General features: G+C 38.1%; 1 protein-coding gene across 1 annotated transcript in view; it reads right to left on the bottom strand.

Annotated features, from left to right (window-relative positions):
• The window catches only part of LOC121480284 (inositol 1,4,5-triphosphate receptor associated 2-like), a 120,783-nt gene extending 117,126 nt beyond the window's left edge, over positions 1–3,657 (bottom strand). Inside the window, 1 exon segment of the mRNA XM_041736733.1 lies at positions 3,096–3,657. Coding sequence (XP_041592667.1) covers positions 3,096–3,657 — 562 coding nt within the window.
• Positions 3,658–12,567: the final 8,910 nt, after the last annotated feature.

Raw genomic sequence — 12,567 nt, 5'->3', positions numbered from 1 at the left:
CTCAGGATCCTGATTGACCTGAGCTGAAGGTAGATAGATGTTAACCAACTGAGATGTTAACCAGGCACCCCTCTGTTGCATGTCTATACACCAATAGCAAAATAGCAGAAAGAGATATTAACAATCCAGTTTACAATTGTATCAGGAAAAATAAAATCACTAGGAATAAATTTAACCAAAGAGGTGACATACCTGTAGTCTGAAAACTATAAGACTTGATGAAAGAAATTAAAAATACCACCAATAAATGGGAAGATATACCATCCTCATGGATTATGAGTTAATATTGTAAAAATATCCATACTACCCAATGCAATCTACAAATTTAGTGTAATCTCTACCAAAATACTACTTGTCAGGATAGCTAAAATTAACAACACAAGAAACAACAGGTGTTGGCAAGGATACAGAGAAAATAGAATCCTCATGCTCTGTTGATGGGAATGCAAATTGGTGCAGCCACTCTGGAGAATGGTATGGAGGTTCCTCAAAATGTTAAAAATAGAACTACCCTGCAACCCAGCAATTGCACTGCTAGGTATTTACCCAAAGGATACAAAAATACAGATTCGTAAGGGATACATGCACCTGGTGTTTATAGCGAAACTATAGAGAGTGCCCAAATTTCCATCAACTAATGAATGGATAAAGAAGATGTGGTATATGCATACAATGGAATATACTCAACCATCAAAAAGAATGAAATCTTGCCATTTGCAATGACATGGATGGAGCTAGAGTGTATTATGCTAAGTAAAATAAGTCAGTCAGAGAAATACAAATGCCATAGATCTCACTCAGATGTGACATTAAAGAGAGAAAACAGATGAAGATATGGGAAGGGGGAACAGGAAAAAAGGAAATAGGAAAACAAGCCATAAGAGGCTCTTAACTGAAGGTTGATGGAGGGAGCTGAGTAGGGTATAGGCTAGCTGGGTGACGGATATTAAGGAGGACACCTGTTATGATGAGCATTGGGTGTTGTATATAAGTAATAAATCACTGAATTCTACTCTACAACCCAATATTGCTGTGTATGTTAACTACCTAAAGTATAAAAATACATATATATTTTTCAAAGAACTAAAACAAATACCACAATTTGTATGGAACCACAAAAGACCCCAAATAGCCAATGCAATCTCAAAAAAGAAAAACAAAGCTGGAGGTATCACAATCCCAGATTTCAAACTATACTACAAAGCTAAAGTAATCAAAACAGTATGGTTTTGGCATAAAAAGAGACTCATAGATCAATAGAACAGAATAGAAAGCCCAGAAATAAACCCATACTTAACATTGTCAATTAATCTATGATAAGGGAGATAAGAATGTATAACAGGGAAAAGATAGTCTCTTCAATAGGTAATACTGGGGAAACTGGACAACTATATGGAAAAGAGTGGAACTAAACCACTTCCTTATATCATACACAAAAGTAAACTTAAAATGGAATAAATATCAAAATGTAAAGGCTGAAGCTATAAAACTCCTAAAAGAAAACACTGACAGTAAACTCTTGGACATTGACCTTAACAATATTTTTCTGAATCTTTCCCCTTAGGACATGGAAACAAAAGGAAAAATAAAACATTGGGACCATATCAAACCAAAAAGGTTTTGCACAGCTTAGAAAACTATCAATAAAATGAAAAGACAGGGCAGCCCCAGTGGCCTAGTGGTTTAGTGCCACCTCCAGCCAGAGGTGTGATCCTAGAGACTGAGGATCAAGTCCCACATCAGGCTCCCTGCATGGAGCCTGCTTCTCCCTCTGCCTGTGTCTCTGCCTCTCTCTCTCTCTCTCTCTCTGTCATGAATAAATAAATTAAAAATCTTTTAAAAAATGAAAAGGCAATGTACTAAATGGAAGAAGATATTTGCAAATGATATATCCAATAAGTAAATATCCAAAATACATAAATAAGAAACAACGCCAAAAAACAACCCAATTAAAAAATTGGGAGAGAAAAAAAAATTGGGAGAGGAAATGAATAGCCTTTTTCCCAAAGATGACATACAGATGGCCACTGTTGGCCACACATGAAAAGATGTTTGACACCACTAATCATCAGGGATACACAAATCAAAATCACAATGAGTTATCACCTCATACCAGTCAGAATGACTAGTATCAAAAATTCAAGAATAACAACTGTTGGTAAGGATATGGAGAAAAGGGAGACCTTATGAACTACTGGTGGAATTGTAAACTGGTGCAGCCACTATGAAAAACAGTATGGAGTTTCCTCAAAAAATTAAAAATGAAAATACTAGTAATTTCACTTCTGGGTACTTAACCAAAGAAAACAAGAACATTAATTTGAAAAGATATATGCACTCCCATATTTATGCAGCATTATTTTTACAACAGCCAAGACACGGAAGTGATCTAAATGCCTACTGATAAATGGATAAAAGAGAAGTGGTATATATACCCAATGGAACATTACTCAGCCATAAAAAAGAATAAAATCTTGCCATTCAGGATGACATGGGTAGACTTAGAGCGTATTATGCTAAGTAAAATAAGTCAGAGAAGGACACCATATACTTTCACTTGTGTGGAATCTAAAAAACAAAACAGACAAAAAGGAAATAGACTAAAAAAATACAGAGAACGAATTGGTGATTGCCAGAGGAGAGGGAGGTGACAGGATAGGTGAAGTAGATTAAGAGGTACAAAATTTCAGTTATAAAATAAAGAAGTCATGGGGATGAAAAGTACAACATAGGGAATATGGTCAATAATGTGATAATTCTGCATGGTGACAGATGTTAACTGCCCTTATCATGGTGAGCATTTAATAAAGTATGTAATTGTTGAATCACTACATTGTATACCCAAATAGGTCAATTATATATCAATTAAAAATTTAAAAATAATTTTTATTTAAAGGTGAATAAAATTTTCTTTTTTTTTTTTTTTTTTTGAATAAAATTTTCTTAAAAGAGAGAAAGAAACATACTTAAAAAGGGTACGATGGATGCTTCTCCATCCAAGTTTTAATCATGTGGATTAGGTTTAACTCAGGTATTAGAAAATGATAGGCTTATTCCTCTATTAGAAGAATAAACATTAGAAAATTAATATTTACCAGCTTCATTTAGAGATAAGTTTTTCACCACTGATTCTTGAGGAGTGAAACATTCAGAGTTTTTATCAGAGGTTGAATCAAAGTCAGGTGTTGCACTGAAATTATTTTCACTATAATAGTTATTCAAATTCTTGTTAGAGAAGCACTCCCCTTTCCTGGTCTTTGATGTGAGATTCTGAGAGTTCTGTGATCTTGGCCTTGAGAGGTTTTCAGAACTTGTGAGGGAAACAGGGTACGTTGCATTCTTGGGAGAGCTGAGATGAGAAATGGATGGGGCTCTTGGAGACATCATTTGAGGAGATGTGACGATGGCATAGTCTTTCTCGGTCCTTGAGAAATAAGTGTTGGGCAAGGGAATAGGAGTGATACCCATGTTCTTCAGAACCTCTTCAAAATCTTTCTTGGTATTAATCTGTGGACTATCAAAATTGCTAGATTGGTATTTGAGAATCTGTCGAACTGGATCTGAAATCTCTTCTCTCTTTTGGATGGCTCTGATTTTTCTACAAATGCTTTCCACTGGGTTATGCCGCTTGTCAGTGACCTTCGTCACAGAAGCCATTGTTCACCTTCCTCCGATCATGGAAAAGAAGTGGCTAAAGTGCAGGCAAAAGTTTTTTAAAGTTAGCATTGTCCTAACAGTAATCTAGCAATGCTACTTAAGTCCTAAATTAGCTGTGGAGGGATTAAGAGGTCTTTAAACAATTGGTTTAAATAACTTCCCATGTGTTTAATTTTGGCACTCAAATTTCCTGAAAATAACACCAGCTAACACATACAAAGTATTTGCCACCTGCTAGGCATGGTACTACATTCTTTACATGTATCAATTAATCTCATTCTCAAAGCAACTCTATGAAGGAAATATTACTATTATCTCCATTTCTAGGCAAAGAGAGAATAAGAGACACACCCAAAGTCACTCCAGAGAAGTGCTGGAGCCAGAAGTGATCCCAGGTAGTCCTGCTCCAGAGGCTGGACTCTTAACCATATTTTTTCACTTACAGTAATGTGTCACATATGATGGTGATGATGGGGATGCTAATAGCTCCTATTTCTGTACCTGTTTTGTTTCTCATATAATAAGAGCTTATTATATAGGCCCTCTATTAGGCACTTCACATATATTATACCTAAACTTCACAGAAACTCTGTTAGATATAGAAATATCCCCCTTTTTTATGTGTGAGAAAACTGAGTCTCAAAGAGGTCAAGTACCTTGCTCATGGTCACATCTCTAAGATTTGAGCCAAAGTCTGACTCCAGCATAATTTTATTTAATGGTAGACCATATGAAAAAAAAAAAAAAGCATGATCTCACTTCTTATAAGATAGTAATTGGGGAATTTGGAAATAAATCCAAAATTTTGCCTAAACTGGCAAGTCTAAATTAATCTAGGCAAAGAGTTACAATACTTTGAATAGTTACAAATAGCTGGAGAGTTACCAAGAGTTTGAAAGTGATGATTTTTAGGATCTTAAAAAGATTTCCAGGGCAGCCCGGGTGGCTCAGCGGTTTAGCGCCACCTTCAGCCCAGGGCCTGATCCTGGAGACCCGGGATCGAATCCCATGTTGGGCTCCCTGCATGGAGCCTGCTTCTCCCTCCGCCTATCTGTGTGTGTGTGTGTGTGTGTCTCATGAATAAATAAATAAAATCTTATAAAAAAAAAAAAAGATTTCCACTCATAGTTCTTTAAAAATCCCCTCATAGAAAATGAACAAAAAAAAAATGAACAAAAGGTAGAGAAATTTGAAAAGAACTGTAATTGGAAGGGGTATCTAGAAAGACTGGTATTTAGAAGATACTCAAAAAACTTCACAATCTGGCTTCATTTTACTTCAAGATGACAGCCACCATCTCCAGCCAATGAAGCTCCAACCAGCAGAATCCTATTTAGAGTAATGATCATCTTTGAAACTTTATATTGTCACTTGACACTACCTTCCTTTCCATATATTCAAGGGTTATCTTTCAATGCCAAACCTAAAACACATTTCTCCATGGAAGTTCTGGAATCAGTGTATGCTCACTGGACTCTATTTTTCTGATCTCACGTAGGCTTTATAATTGTACTGTATGTTTGTCATTTAATTAAATTTTGTCTTCTATCCTTGGACTGTTTAAACTGTGTATGAATGTTGTTACCTCAAAAACAATTTTAATTCTTGTATTAAAAAAAACCAAGATGTGATTTTTTTTCTAGATATACATTATTGTTGGTATCATTGATAATCCACAGTCATATATAATACACATGATTACCAGGTTTGTAGACATGTCCCTCATCTCCCATGAATGTTGACTCTCAACTACCCACAGCTACCACCTTTTCTGGAGAATTTCCCCTGACCAAATGGGAGCTGCCCATCACTCAACTGGGAGGTTGGAAGTGATGTAGAGGGAATGACAGAAGAGAATTCACTTGTGAACAAACATGCTTTAAATCTCTGGTTGAGGGACACCTGGGTGGCTAAGTGGTTGAGTGTCTGCCTTCGGCTCAGGGAGAGATCCCAGGATCCGGGATCAAGTCCCACATTGGGCTCCCTACCAGGAGCCTACCTCTCCCTCTCTCTCTCTCTCTCTCTCTCTCTCTCTCTCTCTCTCTCTCTCTCTGTCTCTTATGAATAAATAAATTAAATCTTTGAAAATAAATAAATAAATCTATGGTTGACTGTGGAGACGACACAGCAGGAGCCATCGGACTTCCTCGTGTTAAGTAAAGAGTCTTATAAGACTGATTATGTATCTGTCAAAGTTCTCAATATGAAAGGACTGTTTTTCCCTTCAAGAGCCAGAGAGTAGAAGCACAGGTTGGGCACAGGACAAATAGAAGCCCTAAAACTGGAACCTCAAATTCTCAGATCTTGTCTTATCCCCCTTGTTGAACGCTGAGGTGGGAAGTTCTTCAAGCCACAGCAAAAGGCCCTGCCTTGTGGGCATTTGTGACTGATCCAGATGAATGTTCCTAGCTTGGAAGACACTCATTTCTATTTGTAGTATATAAGACTTGTGAACAAATTTCTATTTGTTTCCCGAAGGCATTTTTCTCCTTTTACTGTCTGTTTGCTAAACTTCCATGACTCATTGAAGTGACCCCCACTCCATGGTTTATGAACTAAACCTTATAAAGAGCACACTTAAGGGGTGCCTGAGTGACTCAGTTGGTTGGGCATTTGCCTTTGGCTCAGGTCGTGATCCCAGGGTCCTGGGATCAAGCCCCGTGTCAGGTTCCCTGCTCAGCAGAGAGCCTGCTTCTCCCTCTCCCTTTGCTGCTCCTCCTGCTTGTGCACTCACTCACTCGCTGACAAATAAATAAATAAAATATTTTTTAAAAAATAAAGAGCGCACTTAAGACCCCAGCTCTTCATGAGCTAGTGAACATTCAAAAGATTAACTTGTTTTGCTTTTTCTACTATAAAGCAGAACATCTGAGTTCAATAAGATGTAATAAGGATTTCAAAATTCGGACCACCTCCTCCATATATGGCCTGGAAACATCTCCTGTCTGTCCTGTCCAAACCCGTTTTTTAGCTTTAGATCTTGATAGAAAAGATTAGCTGCAATCTGCCCTACCACTTAAAAATACGAGTCTACCTTGTACAATAACTATCTTTGAAAAAGTACTAACTGCAAATTAAAAACTGAAAGTTAATTATATTTACAGGATCAGTTGCTTGGAGTCTCTTTTAAATGGAATATCCTCTTTATCTGTTTTAGTTGATTGAATATTTACAGTGTAAAGATGGTACACTTGTAGAAATCCCAATGGCAAGAAGTGCTTTTTAAAGTTCATTATTTTTAGTAATCTCTACACCCAATGTGGAGCTCTAACTCACAACCGTGACATCCAGAGTCCCATGCTCTTCTGACTCAGCCAGTCAGGAGCCGCAAGAAGGGCTGCTTTTGTTTTTAAATTGTCTGAACTTCAGTTGTACTCAATATCACTCATCCATTTTGGCATTCAACAATATTAATCAAGTTCCTAGAAGGTTACCTCTGCTCCAGAAAATATCTGCTCTGCAAGACTTGTAGTCTACAGGAGGTGTAGATATGAATAAGCTACTGGGAATGTCACATTGAAATGCCCAAGAAAATCTGAATTTCAGATAAGGAACTGCAAAAATTTTAGTAGAAGTAGGTCATCAAAGTTGCACAGGAATAAACTTATACTGAAAAATTATTTAACTGAAATTCAAATTTCACTGAGCATCTTGTAATTTTCTTAGATAAATCTAGCAACCCTAAAGCCCAGAGATAAGTATGTCATTACACATTGGGGGGGGAAAAGTACCAGGGACTGTGGGAGCACATAATAGGGAGTTATCCTAGTTTGGGAGTGAGGATGGAAACACTAAGGGGTCTCTCTTAAGTATAATGCACTGTGCATAATGCTATATTGTTTGCTAAATCCATGGTTATAAACAGAAAACTGGCACCATGAATCTGCTATAGAAATTTTCACTTGGATTCACATTAGCTGAATGTAAAATAATGTTAGAGATTATCCAAACCAACTATTTCACTCCTTTTATTCTATGTCTCATTGTTCTTATTCCTAGAATCTGAGTCTCATTATTATTGCCTGAATTGCTTTATTATATATAGTAAAAGCTCTTGAGTCAACACTTTTCAATCATCTCCCTGATCCAAAGCAAGAATTAAAAGCCTCTGAGGCATGGCAACATCTCTAAAACAAGTGTGATTTGTTTCTTCCTAAAGTATATTTACTCGTTGTATATCTAATTTTCATCAGTGATGTTAACTTCAGAGTTCAGCATTAATCTCTAGACATTTATACTCTTTGAGACTTACAGAAATCTTCTGCATTTGTTCTGACTTCCTAAAGGAGTTAGAATAAATTAACCATGTACAGTATAGAGAATATTTCATATTCCTTAGGAACTGACAATCATAAGGGCATAATTTGTACTTTTTAATATCCATAATCTTCAATAGCTAAGAAATCATTGAATTTCTTTGCAAAGACTTATAGAGATACAAAAGTAGCATCCTTGAAAAAAGATTTGTGCGATTCAAAAGCTCTTTAGAAGGCCTTCTGAATCAAATTCTAACTCAGAAGACTATGTTGACAATGTAATTATCTTTCCTTTACCAGCCATTTAGCTATTTTCTCCCTCTACTAACATTTCTTGAACATTTAGCTTCCAAACTCAAATCGGGTAGGCATATTTTAATAATCATTCAGTACTTAACTATGAAATTCAGGCACGTATTTCACCTGAGTCCCAGTTGGTGATTTAATTAAGGCAAAACTCTTTAGGTAACTAAAAATTTTAAAATATCTGTGTGTATATATAGATGAACAAGAAATTCCTCTTGCCAAAAGAGACCTTTACTAAGAGATGCCAGTAAACTCTTCATGGAAACAGAAGAAACATCTGTTCACTAAGATGTTCCCAGGAAAGTCATCTTTAACGAGCCTAGTGCGAGGGCGGAGCATGGTTTTCGACTTAACCAATAAATTTTACATTTGCCAAATTATACTGTTTCACTGTTTTTAGCCTCTTTGTGACTAATATTTAGTGTAATAAAATAATAGCACTTTTTCCTGTCCTAAGATAGGTGACAGCAGCTGTTAATCAAAGTGATTTGCAAACCACAAGTCCCAGATTTAGTAAACGCTCAGCAAGTCTCATCTGCAAACCTGTTTGATTACTAATAAATGCAAGCTGGCATAGAACGGGACTCTCCCCTCCCACCATTCACCTGACGCTGTTATATTAAGCTCCTTGGCTGGGTCACACCAAACTTATTATAAACATCTCATACTGGAACAATTCCTGAAATAGCATAGTCACAATATGCTTCTGAAAACTCACTGTGCTCTTCTGTTTCAGTTCTTAGTATATGAAGTCTTGTTTTCTTCTCAGAGACTAGGAGAAGACCTAAAATCTATCCACAAGAATTCAGGCGCTCCCATGCTCTTGGGGTCTATAAAACCACACTTACCACTAACATGCATGTCAAATGACTAAGGCTGGAAATGACAATTCAGGACCCTAGGTATCCAAAAGCCCCTTTGAAAACAATTCTAGGATTTGCCTGTGATGAAAGCAACATCTCTGGGGAATCCTAGCTTTATCACCACAAGCATATAGAGTTGGTGCTGGGAGAGAGAAGATTGAGGCTACCCCGTGGATGGTTCTTACCTGTTTAAAACAGGACTTTATTGACCTTAGATGACTACAGGCCAGCATCCACCAAAGTTTAGCTACTTAGTTTGGGGAAAACTCACCACTTTATTTTCACTTTACCAGCACTCCAAGGACCATCTTCTGGAAACAGACCCAAGAGCCTAGGCTCACAGGATCAGGTGATTGGGTGGAGCTAACTTCCACTGGGGCCCTAAGGAGCAAGCAGAGAGACTACCACCAGAGAAGAGGAAGCCAGTGATCAGCTGCACCTGCCTCATTGGTCTGTGCCAAGATCTTAAGAGGGAGAGGGGGAGGAAAGATGGAGGAGGAAGGAGGACCACTACTTTGGCCATATCTATGCCATTTTGGTGTGCTCCCCACCATGGTAATAGCAACAAAATAAACATCATCCAGAATATAATCCGGATGGAGGAAATGTCACATTTTAACTTAAGTGTAATAGGTTTCTGTTGGACCCAGTGTTGTATGGTTTCTAAAAACACTGATGATATTAATCATTCCCTCTTTCATGGGACCATATCTGGTTTGGGAGACACAGGGTATCGAGTACACAAAGTGCACTAATTAAGCCAAGAAGTACACGAGCAGTACATCAAACTCCGTGGGAGGTCAGGACAGGGAGAGGTCAGTGTGAGTTGACAAGTGTTTTTGAAGTGAGACATAAACGGAGCTTTAAATAATACACTATTTGGGGAAGATAGGGGCTTGGTCTAATCTGTGAGGTGGGGAGATTAAGCCTATTGCTTGGCAGCACTGGATAAACGGAACCTCGAGGTAGGTAAGAAGATACAGAATAGTGAAAAAAAATGTTAAGTCTACAGAGGTGATATACAGGCAGATTCAGACCTGAATGACATTTTGTGTGTGTGTGTGTGATGCCATTTCGCATCTGAGAAAATAATATTGAGGGGATACAGACTTTTTTTAATGTGTTTTTTTTAGATTTTATTTATTTATTCATGAGAGAGAGAGAGAGAGAGAGAGAGAGAGAGAGACAGGCAGAGGGAGAAGCAGGCTCTGCGCCAGGAGCCCAATGTGGGACTCGATCCCGGGACCCCAGGATCACTCCCTGGGCCAAAGGCAGGCGCTGAACCACTGAGTCACCCAGGGATCCCCAATACAGACTTTTTGAAAGATCTTATTTCACAGAGAGACAGAGCTGGAAGGGGCAGGAGGAGAGGGAGAAGCAGACTCTCTGCTAAGCAGGGAGCCCCAGGAGGGGCTGGATTCCAGGACTGAGAGATCATGACCTGAGCTGAAGGCAGAGGCTTAACCGACTGAGCTGCCCAGGTATGGGGACACACACACACACACACATCTTAAAAATAAAAATAAAAAAAAAACAACATCAGGATTCCAAACATACAACATGAAACATGTAAGTGGAACATTTTGTTCTCAAACTAGGAGTTTTGCTTACTGCCCCCTGGGCTTCTCTAGTCAGACCACTTCATCCCTAATCACATGCTTCACAGACTTCAGCACTGGTGATTTCCTACTTCTCTTCTATTTTCTCTCTTCCTCACTCAGTCTTGGGTGCTCTGAAAATCTATTTTTGGAACATCTAGGTTTCTATATATGCTCCTATTCCTGTGGTCATTTCTGTCCCCAGATGAGAGGGAGGAGAAGTATGGTAGTTGAGAGTTGGAGCTCTGGTTTCAAAAAGACCCAGATCCCAGCTCTGCCCAATTAGTTTTGTGACCTCCAACAAATTACTTAACTCTGTGTTTCAGTTTCTTTATCGGCAAAACCAATATTATGAATGACCTCTCGGGTTTGCTGCCAGGATTAAATGAGATAACTCACGTATGAAGCGTTTTTTGAAACTCTCATTTATTCACTTTTACAGCACAAAATAGTGCCCAGAAAGAAATAACCAGTTAACCCGTTCCTCTCATTGACTTGCTCTGTTTAATTTACCATGAAGTGAACTATTATAACATCTACGCTTATGATCTTCTTATCAATTCACAGATACCGAAACCAGCAACACCCAGAGAGATTTCCCTCCTAGTCATAAAGGAAGCCAGCGGTGGAGCCAAAAATAATATTAAAATTCTGAATCCACTAGACCATATCACCTGTCTGGCAAATTGTACTCTTACTTCCTGATCCACATGAATGTATTACACTTGATGTTTCACAAAGTAGTGAAAGAAATAGCCTGAACAATAAATTCCAATGGATGTGTAAGGAATTAAATAAACATATTATTCCATTATTTATTTATTGTTTGCCTCATATGATTCTGACAAAATGTGCTCATGCGGTGCTCTGCCCCCTGGACAGCACAAGCTGGTGATCCCTGTACCTGCCCCAAGGCAGCCAGAAATGTGCAGTCGCCACCAAAACAGCTTCTCCCACCCCAAACACATGCTTTGTTAACACAAAAGAGGATATTAAGGGTTATAATATGGACTAGGCAAACAACAACAACAAAAAACCAAGATGGGGTTTGAGTTTTTGGATATACTATAGATAGAGTTGATAACAGCGTGGTGGTAGACTTGCCAAGTCATTTCCCCTTAAAGGCATGTTGACCAAGCAGGGCCCCTGACATTGCCAGACCTGAAAGTGACTGTCTGTTTTGTATCAGAGAACCACTGAGGGATACTACAAGGAAATAAAATCTTAGTAGGTGAGAAAAGGGGAAAAAAAATATATATATATATATATTCACATAACGCATATCCCTTTCTAACTCAATCTTTAATGTTGCTAGATGTTAGCCAGTAGCTAGGTCTCTGAGATTAACTCACATTGACCCAAGGGACTTACTTTGTCAAACCGAGAGTAGATTGGAGGGGATAGGAGGAAGAAGGAAGGAAAGAAAACCAGATAGTGGAATCATCCTTGAGCAGAGTCAAACATAACATGCATTTCATTTTTCAAAGCCTGCTCTACGTAAAATGCATGATTTCTTATAATGTACTCTACTGTGCCCTCGTATTCTAGGTGTCATCATCTTTACATTTCTTTTAATAGAACTTTAAATAAAATCTGTGTCCTCAGGAAGCCAATTTTCTTTTTTTTTTTTTAATTTAGGAAACCAATTTTCATAGAGATACTATCCCAGAAAGAAAAGGATTGGAAAGTAAGTGATCTATGGGTTCCATTATGAAGTGAACATTTTGTTTTGTTTTGTTTAAATTTTATATATTCATGAGAGACACAGAGAGAGACAGAGGAAGAAGAAGGCTCCCTTCAGGGAGCCTGATGTGGGACTTGATCCCAGGACCCCAGGATCGCACCCTGAGCTAAAGGCAAGTGCTCAACCACTGAACTACACAAGTG

The sequence above is a fragment of the Vulpes lagopus genome, chromosome 21 (genome assembly GCF_018345385.1).
Source record: "Vulpes lagopus strain Blue_001 chromosome 21, ASM1834538v1, whole genome shotgun sequence".
NCBI lineage: Eukaryota > Metazoa > Chordata > Mammalia > Carnivora > Canidae > Vulpes > Vulpes lagopus.
The sequence above is the reverse complement of the archived record's forward strand: the minus strand, read 5'-3'. Positions and strand labels throughout refer to the sequence as shown.